The sequence below is a fragment of the Bombyx mandarina genome, chromosome 07, assembly GCF_030267445.1.
Source record: "Bombyx mandarina strain Sakado chromosome 07, ASM3026744v2".
Taxonomy (NCBI): domain Eukaryota; kingdom Metazoa; phylum Arthropoda; class Insecta; order Lepidoptera; family Bombycidae; genus Bombyx; species Bombyx mandarina.
Window position 1 is genome coordinate 10,910,713 of NC_143214.1, and position 19,861 is coordinate 10,930,573.

Consider the following 19,861-nt stretch of genomic DNA (forward strand, 5'->3'; position numbering starts at 1 on the left):
ATGCTTAGAATATGAAAGACAAAGAGCTATAAAGGAATCAATGGCTAAGAGCTGTATTTCCTATTCAGAAGCTTCAAAGCTACATCCATTTGTCTCTCAAATTTCTTATGCAGATGCATTGCTCTCATCACCTAACATCACTCCTAATACTTTTCCAACCCAGCATCAACATCCTACATCTAAAGCTATGAACAGTAGTACTTCATATAAAAAAACTGTTTTTGTTAAACCAAAGCCTCCACCTACACTTAGCAAAGGGTATGACAAATCAGCTCACCAAGAAATTTTAAGGGATTTTAATATTCCCCAACCCTCCAATGGATGTGCATTAAGTAACAAAGACAGTGAAAACCCATTGGAAACCCCAGTACTTAATTTAATTATCTCTCTTATAAAATCTCTTAGTCAATCGAATGAATTTACACCGTCCAACGCTGCCTTATTAGTCTCTGCAATTACTCAAATTTATAAACCAAATAATGGACAAAGTTCTTCAATGGAATTGTCAAAGCATCACTCCTAAAAAAAGTGATCTTATTTATTTATTAAATAAATATAAACCTTATATCTGTGCTCTTCAAGAGACATGGTTGAAACCAGGATCTTTATTTAAGATTCGTGGTTATTCATGTCTCAGGGAAGATCGTGTGGATGGGCATGGCGGAGTAGCCATGCTTGTGAAACACCCCCTTTCTTTTTCTCTCTTCTCTACTCCTTCTCACAGTAATAATTTTTCTATTATTGCTGCTTTAGTCGAAAATATCTGTTATGTATCTATTTATATACCTCATCCTTCTTCTGCAATCTTGAATGAAATTAAAGATATCATTTACATTCTTCCAAAGCCTTTTATGATCCTTGGCGATTTTAACTGTCGCCATGAATCCTGGGGTTACTTATCTTCTAATAGTTATGGTAACACATTAATAAATATATTTGATTCAGTGAATTTGTGTATATTAAATGATGGTCGCCCTACTCGACGTTCTCATCCTGACGAGGGCCCAAGTTGTCCAGATTTAACAGTCTCTACACCTAATCTTGCTTCTTCTTTGTCTTGGGATCCATTGCGATCTACTTTTGGTAGTGATCACTTCCCATTATTATTATCATTTCCAACCGGCAATAACAACAATAAAGTATTACATAAAACATATTCTCCTCGTCTAAAATATAAGCTTAATTATGCTGATTGGGATTTATATAGAGATCTAATAAAAAACAAAATTATTACACTTCCAAAAATTAATCCAGGTACAGAATCTCAGTGTGCAGATTCTTTGGCAAGAACATTTATTGAGGTCGCCAATGAAATTTTTCCTATTAAAAATAGCTCTTTGGGTTTTATTCCTTCTCCTCCTTGGTGGGATAATGAATGCACTCAGGCAGTAAAGAGAAGAAAATATGCTGAAATTACATACTGTGAATGTTCCACTGATGAGAATTTTGAAATTCTTACAAAGATAATGTCAGAAACCTCAAAATTTCTAAAGAAAAAGAAATTTGATGGCTGGAAAATCTTCTGCTATTCAATATCACCTGATGTCAAACCATCTCTTGTCTGGCAAAATATAAGGAGGTTTAGATCTGCATTCAAATATTCATCTCCAAAATCAATACCTTCTCATTTAGTTAATAGCTTTTTAGATAAATTAGCTCCTCCTTTCGTTCCCGAAGACTTAACAATTCCCTACCCTGTAAAAAATATAAATAATTATAACTATTTTGGTCTAAACAGTATATTTTCTCTCACTGAATTAAAAGGTGTATTGTCACATGTTAAGGATTCTGCTCCTGGACTGGACGGTATACCTTATTCCTTTATTTCTCATTTAAATGATGATGCTTTATTTTATTATTTATCTCTTATAAATTCCATAGTGACATCTGGTAACATCCCTTCCACGTGGAAACGCCAGGAAATAATTCCCGTTCTGAAACCTGATAGGTGCTCTTCAGACCATTCTGACTATCGCCCAATCGCACTTTCTTCTGTTTTGATGAAAATTACAGAACATCTTATAAAAAATCGTTTAGAATGGTTTGTTGAGCATAACGGTCTATTATGTGAATCCCAGTTTGGTTTCAGACGTGGGAAAAGTACTATTGATAGTTTAAGCATATTCGTTTCTGATATTCAATTATCATTCTCAAATAATAAATCAGTAATAGCTGCGTTCTTAGATATAAATTGTGCGTATGATAACGTAGTGATAAGTATTTTAAAGAGTAAGCTTTTACAACTTAATATACCACTGCTATTAACAAAGTTTATCATAAACATGCTTTCCGAAAGATACATAGTCCTGAAACTAGATGACGGGAAGTCAATTACTCGACTTGTTTCAAAGGGCCTTCCTCAGGGATCAGTACTTAGTCCAATATTATATAATATTTATACTCAAGATTTAAAATCATCACTTAATAGTGTAAATGTCCTTCAGTATGCTGATGATCTTTTAATTTACTGTTGTGATAAATCTATTGAAAAAGCTAGTTCGTCTATAACACAATCGATGATAAATTTAAAAACTTGGTTGGACCTAAATGGCCTTGATCTATCACCTGCAAAAAGTACAATAGTTTTATTCACGAGATCAAGAAGGCCTCCTCCTATCTCTATATTTTATGAGGGTAATCAGATTCCAGTCAAAGCTAATGTTAAGTTTTTGGGAATTGTCTTAGATTCGAAACTGACTGGTATCCCACATTGTGATTACCTAAATACTAAATGTGAACGTGCTCTTAATATTTTAAGATGTTTGTCAGGCGTTAGGTGGGGTGCTCACCCTTTTTGCATGAAATTGTTATATAATGCACTTATAAGAAGTATGTTAGATTATGGTACATTCTTGCTAGAGCCTGGGAGTGTTAAAGCATTTAAAAAACTAGATCTCATACAGTCCAAAGCTTTACGAATAGTTTCTGGTGCTATGCGGTCAAGCCCTATCAATGCTCTTCAAGTAGAATGTGGTGATCCTCCACTACATCTACGTCGTCAATATTTAGCAGACAAATTTATATTCCGATCTTTTCAGTTTCTTAACCACTCTCTTTATAACAAACTTCAGCAACTTTCTCATTGTATAGATACATCTGCATATTGGAGACATAAAAAACCACCTTGTCTAATCAATAGTTTTAAGAAATTTATTAACATAAAAGCTCCTATTCATCGATCCATTAATTACCCTCTTTTCAATACTAGCTTTGAAGCATTAATGTCTCTTCCAGAAATCCATTTTAACTTTGATTTAAACAAGCACGATATTTGTACAAAATTTTCATTTAATCTTCTTAAAAATACTGTTTGGGTTGATTACCATCATATTTTCACAGACGCGTCTAAACACTCCTCTTCTGATCCTGTTGGTGTAGGTGTCTATCATGCTCAATTTAAAATATCACAGAAAATCAAACTCCCTCCGGAAACATCAGTGTTTACTGGGGAATGTTACGGTATTTTTAAGGCTATTGAATATATTATTCTATTTAAACTTCCAAAAACAATAATTTTCTCTGATTCAAAAAGTGCCTTACAGTCTCTGAATAGGTTCCCATTTAAATCAAAAAATATTTCTTCTGTTGTCATAGAAATAAGAAATCTATTAAATAAATGCAATCATTTTGGTCTTTCTGTGCTCTTTGTATGGATCCCTAGCCATAGTGACATTGCTGGTAATATAAAAGCAGACCAACTAGCTAATGAAGCCGTGGAAGATGGTGACATTTTCCCTTATAAAGTTTATTGCCAGGATCTAGGCGCTCTTCCTGTAGTTCACCTTCAGGATCGCTGGAATAGACTATGGACTGAAACTGGTCAATCAAAAGGCAGGAGATATTTTAACCTTCAGCCAATTATTTCATTAAAGCCATGGTTTTTCCGTGTCAAATGCAATAAGCTAGTATGTTCTTCTATCATAAGAATGCGTTTGGGTCATGTTTGTACTCCTGTTCATCTTAATAGATTAGGCATTATATCTACTGACATATGTGAATGTGAATCCGATAAATGTGATCTAAATCACATTTTCTTTTCATGTCCTCTATACGACCGCTCCTCATTCCTGAATGATCTAATATCTCTTAATGTTCCTTTTCCTACCTGTATATCCTGTATAATTATGTATCCATATATATTTTATAAAATATTGTCATCTTTCATCCTTCAGAACCATATTAAAGTTTAAATATTTGATTTGTAAGTGTATATATGTATATTTATGAAATTTTTATTGTCCGTTTCAAACTTCTTCCTACTTATCTGATCGTTTCTCATGTTTCGTATCCTATTTTAACTTGGTTTCCCAATCTTTTAATTTACGTCATTGGCAAAAAGTAAACGCTATTGCCAAAAGAAGAAAAAAAAAAAAAAAAACTGAGCTTTTATTAACGTTTCATGTTGGTGGGGCGCTCATTCAGGATTTCCAATTGTATTATGATAATAATATAATATTAATAACGGAACAAATCACGCACGGCCTCAATTTAGGAATCCCTGAGTTATGGGTACCAGAGACTATTAAACATACTTATATGTTTATAATGTTTAAATATAATATATATAATAAACACCCACATAAATAGCATAAAAACTCTTCATCACACAATGTCATCTCCTATCGTGTTCGACCCCCTAAACGTAATTCACAATTTCTCCTACTTCGCAATTACAAGGGTATTGATCTGGGAGCGTTGCGACGGGATGTAAATAATACCGACTGGTCGTGTATTCTTGAACACCATAACATTAACGACATGGTCAATTCTTTTAATTATAAGGTAATCAGTTTGTTTGATCAGCATGCCCCCGTCCGTCGAGTTCGAATTAAACATAAACCTGCACCGTGGTTAACGCCGGATATTAAAACTCTGATGGCTCGCAGGGACAAAGTCAAAAGAAGATACAAACGTTGCCCCACTGAACACAGCCTGGCCATGTACAAAGCACTGCGCAACCGGTGCAACCGTTTGTGCAGAGATGCTAAAAGACTTTACTTTCACAAATCACTTGAAAATCGCAGCCCTGCTCATACTTGGAGATTCCTTAAATCTGTCGGCATTGGCAAAACTCCCGTCTCTTCTGTCAAGGATACTGACTTGTGCGCCCTCAATAAGCATTTTTCTCTCCCTCCTGTGTCACTCAGTGATTCGTCAAAGACGGCCACGTTGCTTAAGATTTCAAGTCTATCCGTACCCCGGATCCCTATTTTTGACTTAAGTCCAGTCTCGGTTGCTGATGTCCGTAATTCCTTTTTCTCCATCTCATCCACGGCTGTTGGAATTGATAACGTATGCTCTAAAATGATTGCCCTAATTCTTCCAACGGTAGCACCTATACTTACCCATATTTTCAATTTTTCCTTTACCTCTAGCAACTTTCCTGATTCTTGGAAACAAGCCTACGTTGTTCCTATCCCAAAAAGCCCCAATCCTATTTTGCCATCTCAGTTCCGGCCTATATCTATACTTCCTTTTCTTTCCAAAGTCCTTGAGCACATTGTCCACCGTCAGCTGTCGTCTTTTCTCCTCTCCCACAATCTTCTTAGCTCCTTCCAATCTGGTTTTCGCAAGGGCCACAGCACGGTTACAGCTCTTCTAAAAGTGACCGATGACATTCGCTGGGCCATGGAAAACAAACAACTAACTTTATTAGTGTTGTTAGATTTCAGCAGCGCTTTTAACTCTGTTGACTTCGATGTTCTGCTCGAAATACTCAAATCAAACAATATCTCCTCGTCTGCTATTAACTGGTTTGATAGTTACCTTCGGGGGCGCTCGCAGTGTGTCCGTCTTGACGAGACTTTCTCGGATTGGCAGAACGTCAGTGCGGGCGTTCCCCAAGGTGGTGTTCTTTCTCCTCTTCTGTTTTCTGTGTTTATAAACTCTGTCACTAGGCTTATATCTTCTAAATTCCACCTCTACGCAGACGATCTCCAGCTATATCGCCACTTCTCGGAGCCTGAAGTTGAATCGGCTATTGCTGCGATGAACAGTGATCTAAAGTCTATCAGTGAATGGGCAAAAGCCTACGGTCTGCACATTAATCCGGGTAAATCACAGGCTATCATTATAGGGGGTAAACAATTGCGCAGTAGACTCAGCGATCCTATACTCCCCCCAATTTATTTGGATGGGACTCAAATAACTCTAACCGATTCAGTTAAAAACCTGGGTGTTATTGTAGATCGACATCTTTCGTGGAGTTCTCACGTTGCTGAGATTAGTAGGAAGGTGCACTTTGCCTTGCACTCGTTGAGATGTCTGCAGGGCTTCTTACCTCAGCATACAAAAATATCTCTCGTCCAAGCTCTCATTCTACCCATAATTGATTACGCCGATGCCTGCTACTTGGATGCCACTGAGGAGCTCTCAAACAAGCTTGAGAGGTTGCAAAATCTATGTATCCGTTTTATATACAATCTCAGAAAATTCGATCATGTTTCTCATTTTCGCAAAGAACTTAAATGGCTCCCTATACGCCTTCGTAGGAATACTCGAATATTATGTCTCCTATTCAATATCCTACATAAGCCCACTTCTCCCTTATATTTACGTGAGCGATTCTCTTTCATTCGTTCTCCTGATGCTCCCTGCAGGTCCAACCAACGTTCTGTTTTGTTATTCCCTTCCCACAAAACCAATTTCTATTCTCACTCCTTTACTGTGCACGCGGTCAGACTGTGGAATTCGTTGCCGGCTGACATCCGAGTTTGCAAGTCTGTTTCTGTTTTTAAATACAAGGTCAAACAATTTTATCTCTCATCAACCGAATGATCATGGTTCTATACTCTTCGCATATACGAGTGTTACTGTGTTACTTATAATATTTGCTATGTGTATGTGCTATAATTCTCATTTTGTGTTTGTTATTTTAGTTATGTGTTATTTGTTCTACACACACTTATCACTTTTTATTATTATTCTCATTATCCTCTCGCAGGTCTGCTGGAAGAGATTTCTCAAAGAAATAAGCAGTGCCTTTGTACATAATTTTCCTATTACTCTGTACTGTGTCTTGTTTTCTGTGTGTACATAAATAAATAAATAAAAAATAAATAATGTTTGTCCGATGTGGGAGTCAAAGCCACAATCCTCGGCACAACATTTAGAAGCACTAACTACTGCACCACTGAGTCAGTCCTGAGAGTTACAGGCACCTGAGATATAAAAACAACAATCGGACAAGTAAAGTTAGCCTATCAGCTAGAAGCCTTTTTTACATTCCAATAAACTCTGTAAACTTCCAGTAAACTCTGAACTAATGCTCCTATAATAAAGGTTTTAATTTCTACAACTATCCTCCTTCTTAAACTGGAGTGCTTCATAATGATAAAACTGGTACAGAATTATGGTACAGTGACTTGTGCCCCTGGCATTGTTGATGTTTATGAGTAGTGGTAACTACTTACTATCAGGTGGGCTGTACAGCCATATCGTTTGTACAAACAAAGCTAATAAATAAATAAATAATCTAGCACCAGCCTTCTCGCCGGGACGCCTCCCTGGGACTTGGAAGCGGAGGCGCTCGCTGCGGATTACGCGTGGCGATGTGATCTCCGCTCCAGGGGGGAGCCGCGTCCCGGCGCGGCAGAAGTTCGAGCGCGGAAGCTTCAATCTCGGCGTGCCGTGCTCAAGGCGTGGTCTCGCCGCCTGGCGGACCCCGCCTACGGGCGACGGACCGTCGAGGCGATCCGCCCGGTCCTCTCGGACTGGGTGAATCGCGACCGAGGACGTCTCACCTTCCGAACGACGCAGGTGCTCACGGGACACGGCTGTTTCGGTCGCTACCTGCACCTCGTCGCCCGGAGGGAGCCGACGCCGAAGTGCCACCATTGCAGTGGCTGCAACGAGGACACGGCGGAGCACACGCTCGCGTGCTGCCCCGCTTTCGCGGAGCAGCGCCGCGTCCTCGTTGCAAAAATAGGACCGGACTTGTCGCTTCCGACCGTCGTGGCTGCGATGCTCGGCAGCGATGAGTCCTGGCAGGCGATGCTCGACTTTTGCGAGTCCACCATCTCGCAGAAGGAGGCGGCGGAACGGGAGAGGGAGAACTCTTCCTCCCTCTCGGCGCCGTGCCGCCGCCGTCGAGCCGGGGGTCGGAGGAGGGCGTTTGTCCAGCTCCGGCCCCTATGAGGAGGCAGTCTCCTCCCGGTGATGGTCACGGGGCGACCTAAGGGGGTTGAGACTGCGCCGCACGCTACCGTCACTCTAGCGCGCTGGCACCAGGAGGACGGGACGACGCGTCGGCGGCTGCGGACTGCGATGCGGTCCGCATTTTCGTCGTCGCTGTCGTCGCCGAACATACTGTGGAAGAGCAACCCGGTCGGCGGTGTATCGCGTTCCGACCCGGCAGGCTGGTTCTGGCCCAGCGGGGTATCCCGGAACACCAGCGCCATCGCCCGGGCGGCCTGAAGGGCCGCCGTACCGCGGAGACTGACGTCGTTGGTCGTCGACTATCGCCTCGACGACCCGTCGGTCGGGCGTCCTCGGGGTGGCGCCGCGTGTCTGGTTGTAGTGTTGACCGCGGGAACCCCCCTACTCTGACCGGGTTTTGACCCCGGACGGAGATCGGACGCCGGGTGTAAGAGTGCAGGGGAGTCGTTTAGTGGGTGGGCCCTAAATTCCTTGGGCCCGCGGTCTGCTCTCAACACCTGCAGATCGTTGAGTCTCACATACCCCGCGCGCCCCCTAGGCGCGGGGACCTCGTAGGAGGTTCGGCCCTCGGCCCGAAAAAAAAAAAAAAAAAAAGCACCAGCCTTGGTTGCTATCTAAGAGAAAGTACGTCATAAAATCAAGATAGGTTACTATTTAGTAAATGTGTCTATATCAAGGCTTGAAAGGCAAACGTGACTAAGCGACAATGCGTGAACTTTACAGTATACCAATGTAAAGTTGAAATACCTGAAAAAAAATCTATTTTAACGACTCTAGCTTGAATTGAAATGATTTTAATAGACCTAGAAATAATTTTGTTTTGCGCATCGAATATTGTTATTTCCTATCATTTAGGTACAAAGCAGTTATTGTCGCTTAGTCACGTTTGCCTTTCAAGCGCCAATATAATATCTGTAGTAGAAATATAATAGGTTAGCTCAAACTATTTACTTGGAAACTTATAAAACTGAATGGCAATAGTACTGAGACGCTAAAGTAGGCAGGTGTATTTGTTGGTATGTAATATGTATGTATTTGTTGCAGTTGGCACCTCCAGCAACGAGACTCGAAGACTTTGAGTACCATTGGAAGATGATACTTAACTTCTATGAGCGGTTTGATGATAATTGTAAAATTCACATTGAAGATACTAAGATACCTCATCACCTGCATCAGATGCTACAGGTTTTTAAATTTTTCATTGGGATGCTTATTGGTTTATTACTAAATGAAAGACTCCTAAGTCTTTACAAAAGCTACTTATCAGATCTCATGTTTAGATTATACTATAGGCACCATTATCAATCCACCATTATATGAATATAGTATAGTAGTTTTTTTAACAGTAGATCATTAAATATCGGAAGTGCTGGTCTGCTGATTTTGTGGGTCTTATAAAAGTGCGCATTTACTATATTCACTTTCACATTAACTTGACACCAAAATACCATCACCTACTTATTTAATTATCTGTGAAAATCTAAAGTTACATTTTGAACTATGTTTTAATTCAAGAAAATTTTATAATGTAATTGAAAAAATAACTAAAAAAAACACTACATATCCAGTTTTAAATTTAGGAAAAAATTGTAATTCATCTTTTCAAATTTTTCTTAGATGATTACAGATTTTACCCTTCACAACATACAATATGTTCCTTCATATAAAATATTATACGAAAATGTTTTTATTCGTTAATTCAAAATAGAGTTTTTGCACATAACAGATTTTGGATTGACAATGACGATATACAAAAATTTGTACTTTATTTTAATTTATATTGTTAGTATACCTTTTTTTTCACAGCTCATTGTTGATGAAGAAAAAGAACAACAAGGTGGCACGGTCGGTCCATGCCTGGAAGCCATAGTTCAGCGGTCCATATGCCTGTTAGATGCATTGACTGCGCTCGCGGCGGCCGACCGACCGCCCGGCGCGAGGTCATTGGCCCTAACAGCTGCTACGGCACTGCTGAGGAGAACTAAACAGCCTTGCGTCAATAGCGTTCATATTTATCGTCCCTTACAGGTAGATTGCTTGATTATATAGCTCAAAATACATTTTGGGCCAGAGAATTAAATACGGCTGTATCTCAATTTTTTTTATTTGTTAGAAATCAGTGATACACAGAATGGTTCTCCGAGCGGAGAAAAAATAAACTTCTAATGTAATAAGTACTAGTTCTTTGGACCTTTTAACAATTAGTAGGGAATTTTGGATTTAAATATTTTATTTATAATACGGGATGCTATTAAAAAAAAACCCAATAATCTTTTAAATTAAATAAAATTATCAGTTTTGAACATGAGTGCAATTATTAAATGTTGTAATTTCAGTTTGTTTTTGTTATCAGTTATGTAAAGATAACGTTTTCAATGGCTAAAATACAAACCCAATTAATATAAATATCAAAAGCAGACAGTGTTTAATTGAATACCCTGTGGTTTTATTTTGATAAGAATTAACTTTTAATATATTAGGTTTTAAAAGGAAGACAGATATTCAATCTAGATATCCATAAACAATCTTATTTGGTTGATATAAAGCTAGTTAGCCTTAGAAAAATAGACCAAAATTCTAATTTTTCTTTTACAGTTCTGTAGGCTTGTAGCAAATGCCATGCATACGCCCTGTCTACACACCACTTTTCGGTTAATTCTGTAGAAAAACGCGCTAACGGCCTATCTGATGTAAGCGTAACCAGAGAACCATAGACAACAATGTGAATCCTGACACTCACTTGAGATATAAAATTAACACTCCAATTACATTGTATAATATATCTTACCCATCAAACTGAAAATCTTGATTGATTGATGGCAAATTGGCGGCTCGGAGTGTATTCGCTCTCATTGTTTCACGACAGCGAAAGTTGCTTGTAGCATGGCAAGACTTAACAGCGGCTATTCGGTATTAAGAAAATATTTTACTAAATTATTAGTAATATATCTTAGACAAATCTTATATAAGAGACTAGCCGTACTCGCCCGCTTGGCTGGGTATTTAAAATTAACATTATTATTTACTGTCATTATTATTAGGGAGTCCAAAACTCATATAAATATTAGCCTATCTATTAAGTACATGTATTTTCTACATGGATACCAAGTTTCAAGTCAATCGGATGCAAGGTTCAGTAGTTATAACGGAACATCCGTAAAAACCGCTGTAGATTCGTATAGATATAGATAGATAAATATGTATATGTATATGATAGAGATTATTTAAGGATATATGTGTAAATTTTATATTATTATCATGATATAATATTGTGTACGTTGTTGCATGTGATTATATATATACCATGCAGGTGTTTGTATATGTATGAAGTATTATTATCAGTTTGGTTATTTTCACATTAAGCTATGCGCCTACCACAGGATTCTCTACACCACCCTTGGTTGACTGGTAGAGAATGCCTCAGGCATTAAGTCCGCCATTGTACTTCTGTGCATTAAGTTAAATAATTAAATAAATAAATTAACAATTAACTAAACATTGTTTCCACGTCCACTGTCCACAGCGAATGCTAGTCCAGTGCAACGAAAGCCCGGCGTCGCCTACAGAGAAAGAAGAAGTCGAATTGCTGCTGACTCTGTGCGGCTTAGTCCGCAAGGAGCCAGGCCTTGCCAACATCTTCACGACACCGTTCGTGGAAGACAAAACGTCGTTACTAACTGTACCGGAGGACATTCAGAAACTGATACCACTAAAGAAAGTGCACACGCCAAGAAAGAATCCTTTGTTCGTGGACCTGACGCAGAATCAGCTACCGAACGTGTCCATAATCAGGACCTACGACAGGGACGATAGCAGTAACGGCGCCGAGTCCTTGGCAGATGACGTGTCCTGCAAGAGTCAGAAGACATTGTACGATGAAAATGACAAGTTTTTGTTAATAGATTTGCTGCTTTCGTATTTGGACAGCGCTGTAAGTAATTGTTTCTCTGGTCTCTATTATCTATGTACTAGCGACTCGTCCGCGCTTCGCTTGGGGCACTGTAATTTATAATAATTGCATTTATTTACTCCACAATACAAATACAAATAAAATTTCAATTAATATGACATAAAAATTCTAATTCTAAACAATATTACAATATATTATACTAACACAGTGGAGATAAAAAGGCCGCGGCTCAGCTTTGTGATAACTGAAACTATCGCTGTTATTCTGTCGCTGCCTGTAATCTCAATCTATAAACTTAAATCTAATAATACCTAAATTTAAAATTATGTGGCATAATCTACAGAATCCCTGCCTCTTCACTTTGTTGTTTAAGCAGAAATTCCTTATAAAAGTATTTGAAAGGGTTTAATCTTTTTGTTATTGATCTTATTGAATATTATATCTTCATCTTTCATGGTATCCCGCACTCAATTGTTTATAATCATAACTATTCAAATATTTATCCAAATGATAGGTATAGTGTAAAAGACAAAGTTTGTATACTTTAATTACCAGATGCGGTAAAGTATTTATTTTCATAATTATAAGGATCAATTTGTGACTAAAGTGTGCGTTTATAAATGATCAATTATTAACAATATTAACGTAACATTATTTAATTAAGTCAGTATCTGATTTCCTAATACAGGGGAATCCTAGGAGCCAAATGACAGTTTGAAAAGTTATCTTCGATCGTTTGTCTATCAGGATAACCAAGTAGTACTGAGAGCCTGCGAGGGGATAATGATAGTGTCGTCCCTGCCGGAGGAGGACATCGCCAACCTGGTGACGAGCTGCAGCCCGGCCTGCGAGACCATCGTGGACAAGCTCGCGGCCAGGTACCGCCGCATCCCGCCCACCGTCGACCCCAACGACGTCGACCAGCTCAACATCACCTGGGCGTGAGTGTTTCGTCGTATATCTGTTATTAATACATGAAGCAAAAACTTTGTACCTTTTTTACGAAAAATGCGCGTACGGAGAAATATGAAATTTCCCACACTTATAGAGAATATAGAGAAGGAGTGCAGAATGCTAATATTGACGTGACAATGTCTTATAATTCGATGGAGCCGGCTGCACGCACGAAAAAACATGACTCAAGCGGCGTCACCTCGCTCTGAGGCGTTCCATTAAAGGCATGAAGTGCAAGCGAGAGCGCGCAACGAGCGACAAAGAGGCACAATCGGCCTCCGCGTTGGGCCGCGTGCGACATCTGTCTCTCTCCTACTTGAGTGAGCGATGCATCCGCGTGGACAGCTGCTATACAAAAAACTATGTACATTGTAAAAAAAATATTGACATAATTGTATTTATGCGTGCAAATAAATGTAATTTGATCAATTCAATAGTGATTTCCATTTACCACAGGATCGTAATCGCGACCCACTGAGAAGATCCGGCGAAAAACTCAGTGGATTGTATCGTCATCCAGCCCATTTCTGGCGCCAAGTCATCACGTGTTCCGGATTGAAGAATGTATCAACCGCTATGTAATAATATTGAGACTTGGACCTCATGTCTCAAAGAGGGTGGTAGCCATCGCACTCTGAAATCCATAGGCCACGGCTGTACAATCAGCTGGGCTTTGAGCTCGGTCACATAATCTACCAATAACTATACTGTATGTACTATTTCAACTAAATGGTACTTTACTGAAAAAACTATAGCCCTGAACCGCTTCAGATGATTAGACTACAAATAAATGCTTATTAAATAAATAACATTTGACTTTCAGATACGTAGCACAAGACTTCGGTGACAAGTCTTATTCCAAGTTTCACGGCTACAGAGAACTGACTACATTTTTCTCGTGGCTGGATTATTGCGATACACTCATGAAGGTAAATATACATATTTTTTTACATAAGTATTATTAATTACAATAAATGTTCTATATAATGTGAAGAATATTTGGCAATTTGTAAATATTATTTACTAATCAATCTTAAGTAGTTTACTTTAATATACATCGTTTTATTTCTGAAATGGTAATGTTTAAATAGTTTATGGTATATAAAAAAATTAAAAATTCTAACATTTAGAATAGAAATTTTAATGCGTGACGTCAAATGTCATCAAATATTAAATGTAATCGTTTTGTTGTATGGTACCCTATGTAGGTTAGGGTTCAGTCATCATATATAAATCTACAGTGGTTTTCGGATGTTCCGTTATAACTACTGAAGCATGCATCCGATTGACTTGAAACTTGGTATCCGTGTAGAAAATACATGTATTTAATGGATAGGCTAAAATATTTATACAAGTGTTGGAGTCCCTACACCAGTTGCGGGGGCGTTAATGATGAGAATGTTTGTGGGGTGAGAAATAATAATGTTAATTTTAAATTCCCAGCGAAGCGAGCGGGTACAGCTAGTATTATAAATATCTGTATATATATTATTGCACGTGCAGATTATCATGCCAAGATCATTAGCAAGTGTATGAACAACTCTTCACGTAGTTTTGGCCCCAAATGACGTCACGCGTAATGAACATGCTTACATTATAATCGCATGGAATGTGTCCAGGAATGTCACCAGAGCATAGCGTCGCACCTGTCGAGGACGTTCCGACAGAACTTTCTGGAGGGCACGGCGGAGGCCGGGGTCACCGACCTGCGCCTCGCCGTGCTGGCCACCGCCGTGCTCAGCAAGTGTCTCAAGGTCGTCGACTCCACTGACCTCATTAACGGTAACCGACCTCAATGTTACTTAAATTAACTTTGTACTGTAAATTGAAACCCTAGTTGTACCCCCGATCACCGAAATGGGCGGGGCGAGAATGCTTTACTGTTTTCATCCTAAGTACAAAATATCAAACAAAGTTGGGAGAAGATATACAATACATTTATTATTTTTACTGGTGGTCGGACCTCTTGTGAGTCCGCGCGAGTAGATACCACCGCCCCGCCTATTTCAGCCGTGAAGCAGCAATGCGTTTCTGTCCGAAGGGTGGGGCAGCCGTTGTAACTATACTGAGATCTTAGAACTTATATCTCAAGGTGGGTGGCGCTTTTACGTTGTAGATATCTATGTGCTCCAGTAACCACTTAACACCAGGTGGGCCGTGAACTCGTTCAACGATCGTAAGCAATAAAAAAAATATCTATCTCAAATATATGCTAGTCGCATATCATTCTATTTATACTAGACTTCTAACAAAATCATTGGGTAAGTATTAATGTCTTATAAATGTTTTTAAGTGGAAACTTCTTTAGCGTCTTTGTGATTCTAAAGTCGATGAAACGAAAAAGCGACAGTAAAAAGAGACAGACACATAATTTCATAAGATTTAACGATGGGAGAAAATGACCCATTTAAGGTAAAAAAAAAATATTAACCTCTTCCCGAAATTTTACATTCGTCTCATTATCATCATCTTGAAGCCAAAATTTTTAAAAGTTTCACTGCTACCACGTGTGAATTGCACAGTTTTTTTTTTCTATTTTGTATGCATAGAAGGTAGATCGAACTCACAGCCTATCTGGCTTTATGTGGCTATAGGTATATTGGTAGGCCAATTCGCGCGTATTTAGAATAGCCCAATAAGCTATCAGTAATTTGCATTGCTAAAGTCCATGGGCGATGGTAACCACTCACCATCAGGTGGGCCGTCTGCTCGTCTGCCTACACGGGCAATAAAACAATTAGGTGGGAAAGAAAATGCATGTGTTATTGCGGATTCCGTAGTATCCTCTGAGTAGAGTAAATTCAGACGCCTTATGCACCATGAGTGACCAGCATCCACGGGACTCGCTGAACTATTGACGTCGTCCGTTACAGAGTTCTCCAACTGGCTGGTGGGGGACGGCGAGGTGGCGGAGTGGCCTCTACTGCATACCCTCATCTCGAACTGCCTCTCGGACAACTACGATCTGGCATTAGAAACGTTAAGGTTCTTTGAGGTATGTCAGTGTTTAAAGATCATTAAAAGTTTTGTAATCACCATAAATAATGAATTTTTTTTTTTAATACGCTCTTATTAGCTTCAGACGTATGTATGTTTGTAACGGAATCTTTGAACATGATTTTGTGACCCCCTTCGAAAACGTCGGATTAACTCGAAATTTGGTATACTTATTAAGGACCGATGACAATTAAATATTGAAAAAAAATATATTGAAAAATTGAAATTCAACTAAAAAATGAAAAATAAGTAATAGTTTAAAAAAAATATGCTTTAGTAGAAAATTCAACTAAAAGATAGAAAATAAATTTTAATAAATTTGAATTCAAAATAGTGTAAAAAAAATGATTTTGTTGTAAAAAAGCGTGGGGTGCTTGGTATCAGTAGTTAAAAATATTTTATGAACAGATATGAGTAGAAGGGTTATTTTGATAATATCTTGAAAAGCACTATTTTTTAGCTGGATTTTCTATAAAAGCGTATTTTGTTAGTTTTTTTAAACTATTATTTATTTATATTACTTAGGTGGGTGAACGAGCTCACAGCTCACCTGGTATTAAGTGGTTACCGGAGCCCATAGACATCTACAACGTAAATGCGTCACCCACCTCGAGGTATAAGTTCTAATGTCTCAGTATCCGGCTACGTCAACGGCTACCCCATCCTTCAAACCGAAACGCATTACTGCTTCACGGCAGAAATAGGCAGGGCGGTGACCTACTGGCGGACTCACAAGAGGTCCTACCACCAGTAATCACAAGACTGATCATTTTTAGTATTGTAATGGATGGTCATTAGTAGATGTGTTTTGTAGAGTATAATAGAGAAGGGCACAGAGCACAGTATGGAGCGGCTGGTGCTCTCCCGGGTGGGGACGCGCGGGTACTGCCGGGAGCCGGGGGGCGGGGGGGGCGTGGCGGGGGGCGGGGGGCCGGCAGCGGGGGGCGACGACACCGACCGAGACCGACTCAACGACCTCCCACTGTGGAGAGAGAGGGAAACGAACAGGTCAGACTGTTCTTATTACCTTCTTTACTTGAGACTGTTCTATGCGTGCCGAGTTTCTTAAATAATATCATTATTTTTTTTAAGGGATTTTATGACCCGGTAACTAAGACTTTTGAGTCATGTCTTATTTTAATTGATATTTTTAATTTTATGAAAAACGCTAATATGGAGTGAAATGAAATGAAACGAAATAAAGATGATTAATTGAAGACATTAATCAACTGGGATGAAATTAAATTAAACAAGATGATATGGGATGAAATATAATCTGAGTAAAGTGGTTGTCATTTTCAGTGGAGGATCCCGAAAAGTTACGTCCGGCGACTTTGTTTCACATTCCCACATTTGTGCACTCTCACAGTTATTAAACAGTTATAACAAACCACCGTTTTTATTACACATTTAAACCTGAAGAAACACTAAATAGACGAAATAAAACAAATCGTACAACTTCACTACTCGCGTTCCGCCAAAAAGTTCTTAAATAATATCATTGTACACAACAGGGAGGCAATGAAGCAGCTACAACACGAGGAACACGTGAGTGAGCAAATCAACGACATCCTCTCACACGAGGGGCTCGACCTCGGCGGACACGCGGGCGCCGCCGAAAACATACACACCATCGTCAACAGGTACACGCGAGACTTCTACTTTTATTGCTTAGATGGGTCGACGAGCTCACAGCCCACCTGGTGTTAAGTGGTTACTAAAGCCCATAGACATCTACAACGTAAATGCGCCACCCACCTTGAGGTATAAGTTCTAAGGTCTCAAGTATAGTTACAACGGCTGCCCCACCCTTCAAACCGAAACGCATCACGGCTGAAATAGGCAGGGCGGTGGTACCTACCCGCGCGGACTCGCAAGAGGTCCTACCGCCAGTAATGAACTCGGTCGGTGAATCTATAATCCCTCGAAATTACTAGAATAGGAAAAAAACAAGGTACACGCGCTCAATGCCCGTCCAGAGGACTTCATGGTGGTATTGTTGCAACATGAACAATATCGCGGATGATGTAAAGTAATTACCGAAGCCCATAGATACTGCAACGTCAATGACGCCGCCCACGTTGAGATATGATCACAATGTTTATCCCACCCCTGAATCGGAGCTCATGGCGACTTCGCGGTAGAAATGCGCACGATGTTAGTATCTACCCATTCTTAACCAATAAGCGCCTATTGGCAACCGCGGCGGTGTAGTGCTCACAGAGTGCTGCTGTCTGTTCTCCAAGGAATCCCTCAGGGGCTCACAGATACCCCGGAGAGATGACAGCGCAGAGCTTAAATATTATACATTAGTAGTATAGAATAGTATTAATAAATATAGTAGTTCAAATAGTATAAATAGGAAATAGTATAAATTCACTGATTTGTCGGATGCACAATCAGTTGCCTTATTTCAAAAAGCTTTAAACCAATCTTAAATAAACTTAATAATATAAAATACGAACACAAAAAAAAACAATTATTTTTATTATTTACAGTAACATACTATGTCCACAAGAACAATAACGTACTATGTCCACACGAACAGTAACGTACTATGTCCACACGAACAGTAACGTACTATGTCCACACGAACAGTAACGTACTATGTCCACATGAACATTAACGTACTATGTCCACACGAACAGTAACGTACTATGTCCACACGAACAGTAACGTACTATGTCCACACGAACAGTAACGTACTATGTCCACACGAACAGTAACGTACTATGTCCACACGAACAGTAACGTACTATGTCCACACGAACAGTAACGTACTATGTCCACACGAACAGTAACGTACTATGTCCACACGAACAGTAACGTACTATGTCCACACGAACAGTAACGTACTATGTCCACACGAACAGTAACGTACTATGTCCACACGAACAGTAACGTACTATGTCTACACGAACAGTAACGTACTATGTCCACACGAACAATAACGTACTATGTCCACACGAACAGTAACGTACTATGTCCACATGAACAGTAACGTACTATGTCCACACGAACAGTAACGTACTATGTCCACATGAACAGTAACGTACTATGTCCACACCATAGACCTATATAGTAGGGACACGACATATTGTTCTATACGTACAATTGCTTATATAAATAGCACCCATTTTGAAGGCACATACATAAACATATATCTATTTCGTTCTTACTCAGCACTTTAACTCGCAGGAAAACAATATAACAGTATTTCAGTGCGTACATAAAATGAAACATGAATATACGTAAATATCTCCGTCTCCGTCTAATGAGGCCGAAAATCCGCCATGTTTAGCGCGCCAAATGTCATTGTCACGTCAGTTCGGCCGTCTGTTTTGGGTTGTACATTATTTATTGACTTTGATATCGATTTAATATGATTGATTATATAAAATTTCATAATTTATCATGCTTAAAACATACAAAAATAATAATTAAAACGTATTTTATAGGATCTCAAGAAAGTCGATGCCCTAAAACTATTATCTATATGTATTTAAATTCATTATGGAGCCCTCATCCGAAAAATCCATTTTTCGGTCGGAATCTATTGATCATGACACTAATCATAAATACCACTTTAAAATATGTCATCAAAACATATTTAGACATTCTGTTTAGATATTTCGGGAAAAAGGCTACCGACAAAATCTCTTCGGAACTATTTAAATAAAATATTTTTATTCCGCAGTGAGTAAAACACTATTGTAAATTTGTTAAATATTTAATAATTAAGTGATTTTAGAGAGGAAGTCACAAGGAATGACGTTTGTAATTAATGAATAAATGTTCTGTAGGTGTTTTTTTTTTCACGCGGTCCCTTGATAAGTTTAAAAT

General features: G+C 39.0%; 1 protein-coding gene across 1 annotated transcript in view; it reads left to right on the forward strand.

The window, feature by feature from the left end:
• The window catches only part of LOC114248293 (FHF complex subunit HOOK interacting protein 2A), a 30,831-nt gene that overhangs the window by 1,721 nt on the left and 9,249 nt on the right, over positions 1-19,861 (forward strand). Inside the window, exons 2-10 of the mRNA XM_028181496.2 lie at positions 9,202-9,342; positions 9,964-10,185; positions 11,681-12,088; positions 12,815-13,008; positions 13,845-13,950; positions 14,641-14,803; positions 15,895-16,016; positions 16,833-17,026; positions 17,533-17,661. Coding sequence (XP_028037297.2) covers positions 9,202-9,342; positions 9,964-10,185; positions 11,681-12,088; positions 12,815-13,008; positions 13,845-13,950; positions 14,641-14,803; positions 15,895-16,016; positions 16,833-17,026; positions 17,533-17,661 — 1,679 coding nt within the window. The remainder of the gene's footprint in view (positions 1-9,201; positions 9,343-9,963; positions 10,186-11,680; positions 12,089-12,814; positions 13,009-13,844; positions 13,951-14,640; positions 14,804-15,894; positions 16,017-16,832; positions 17,027-17,532; positions 17,662-19,861) is intronic.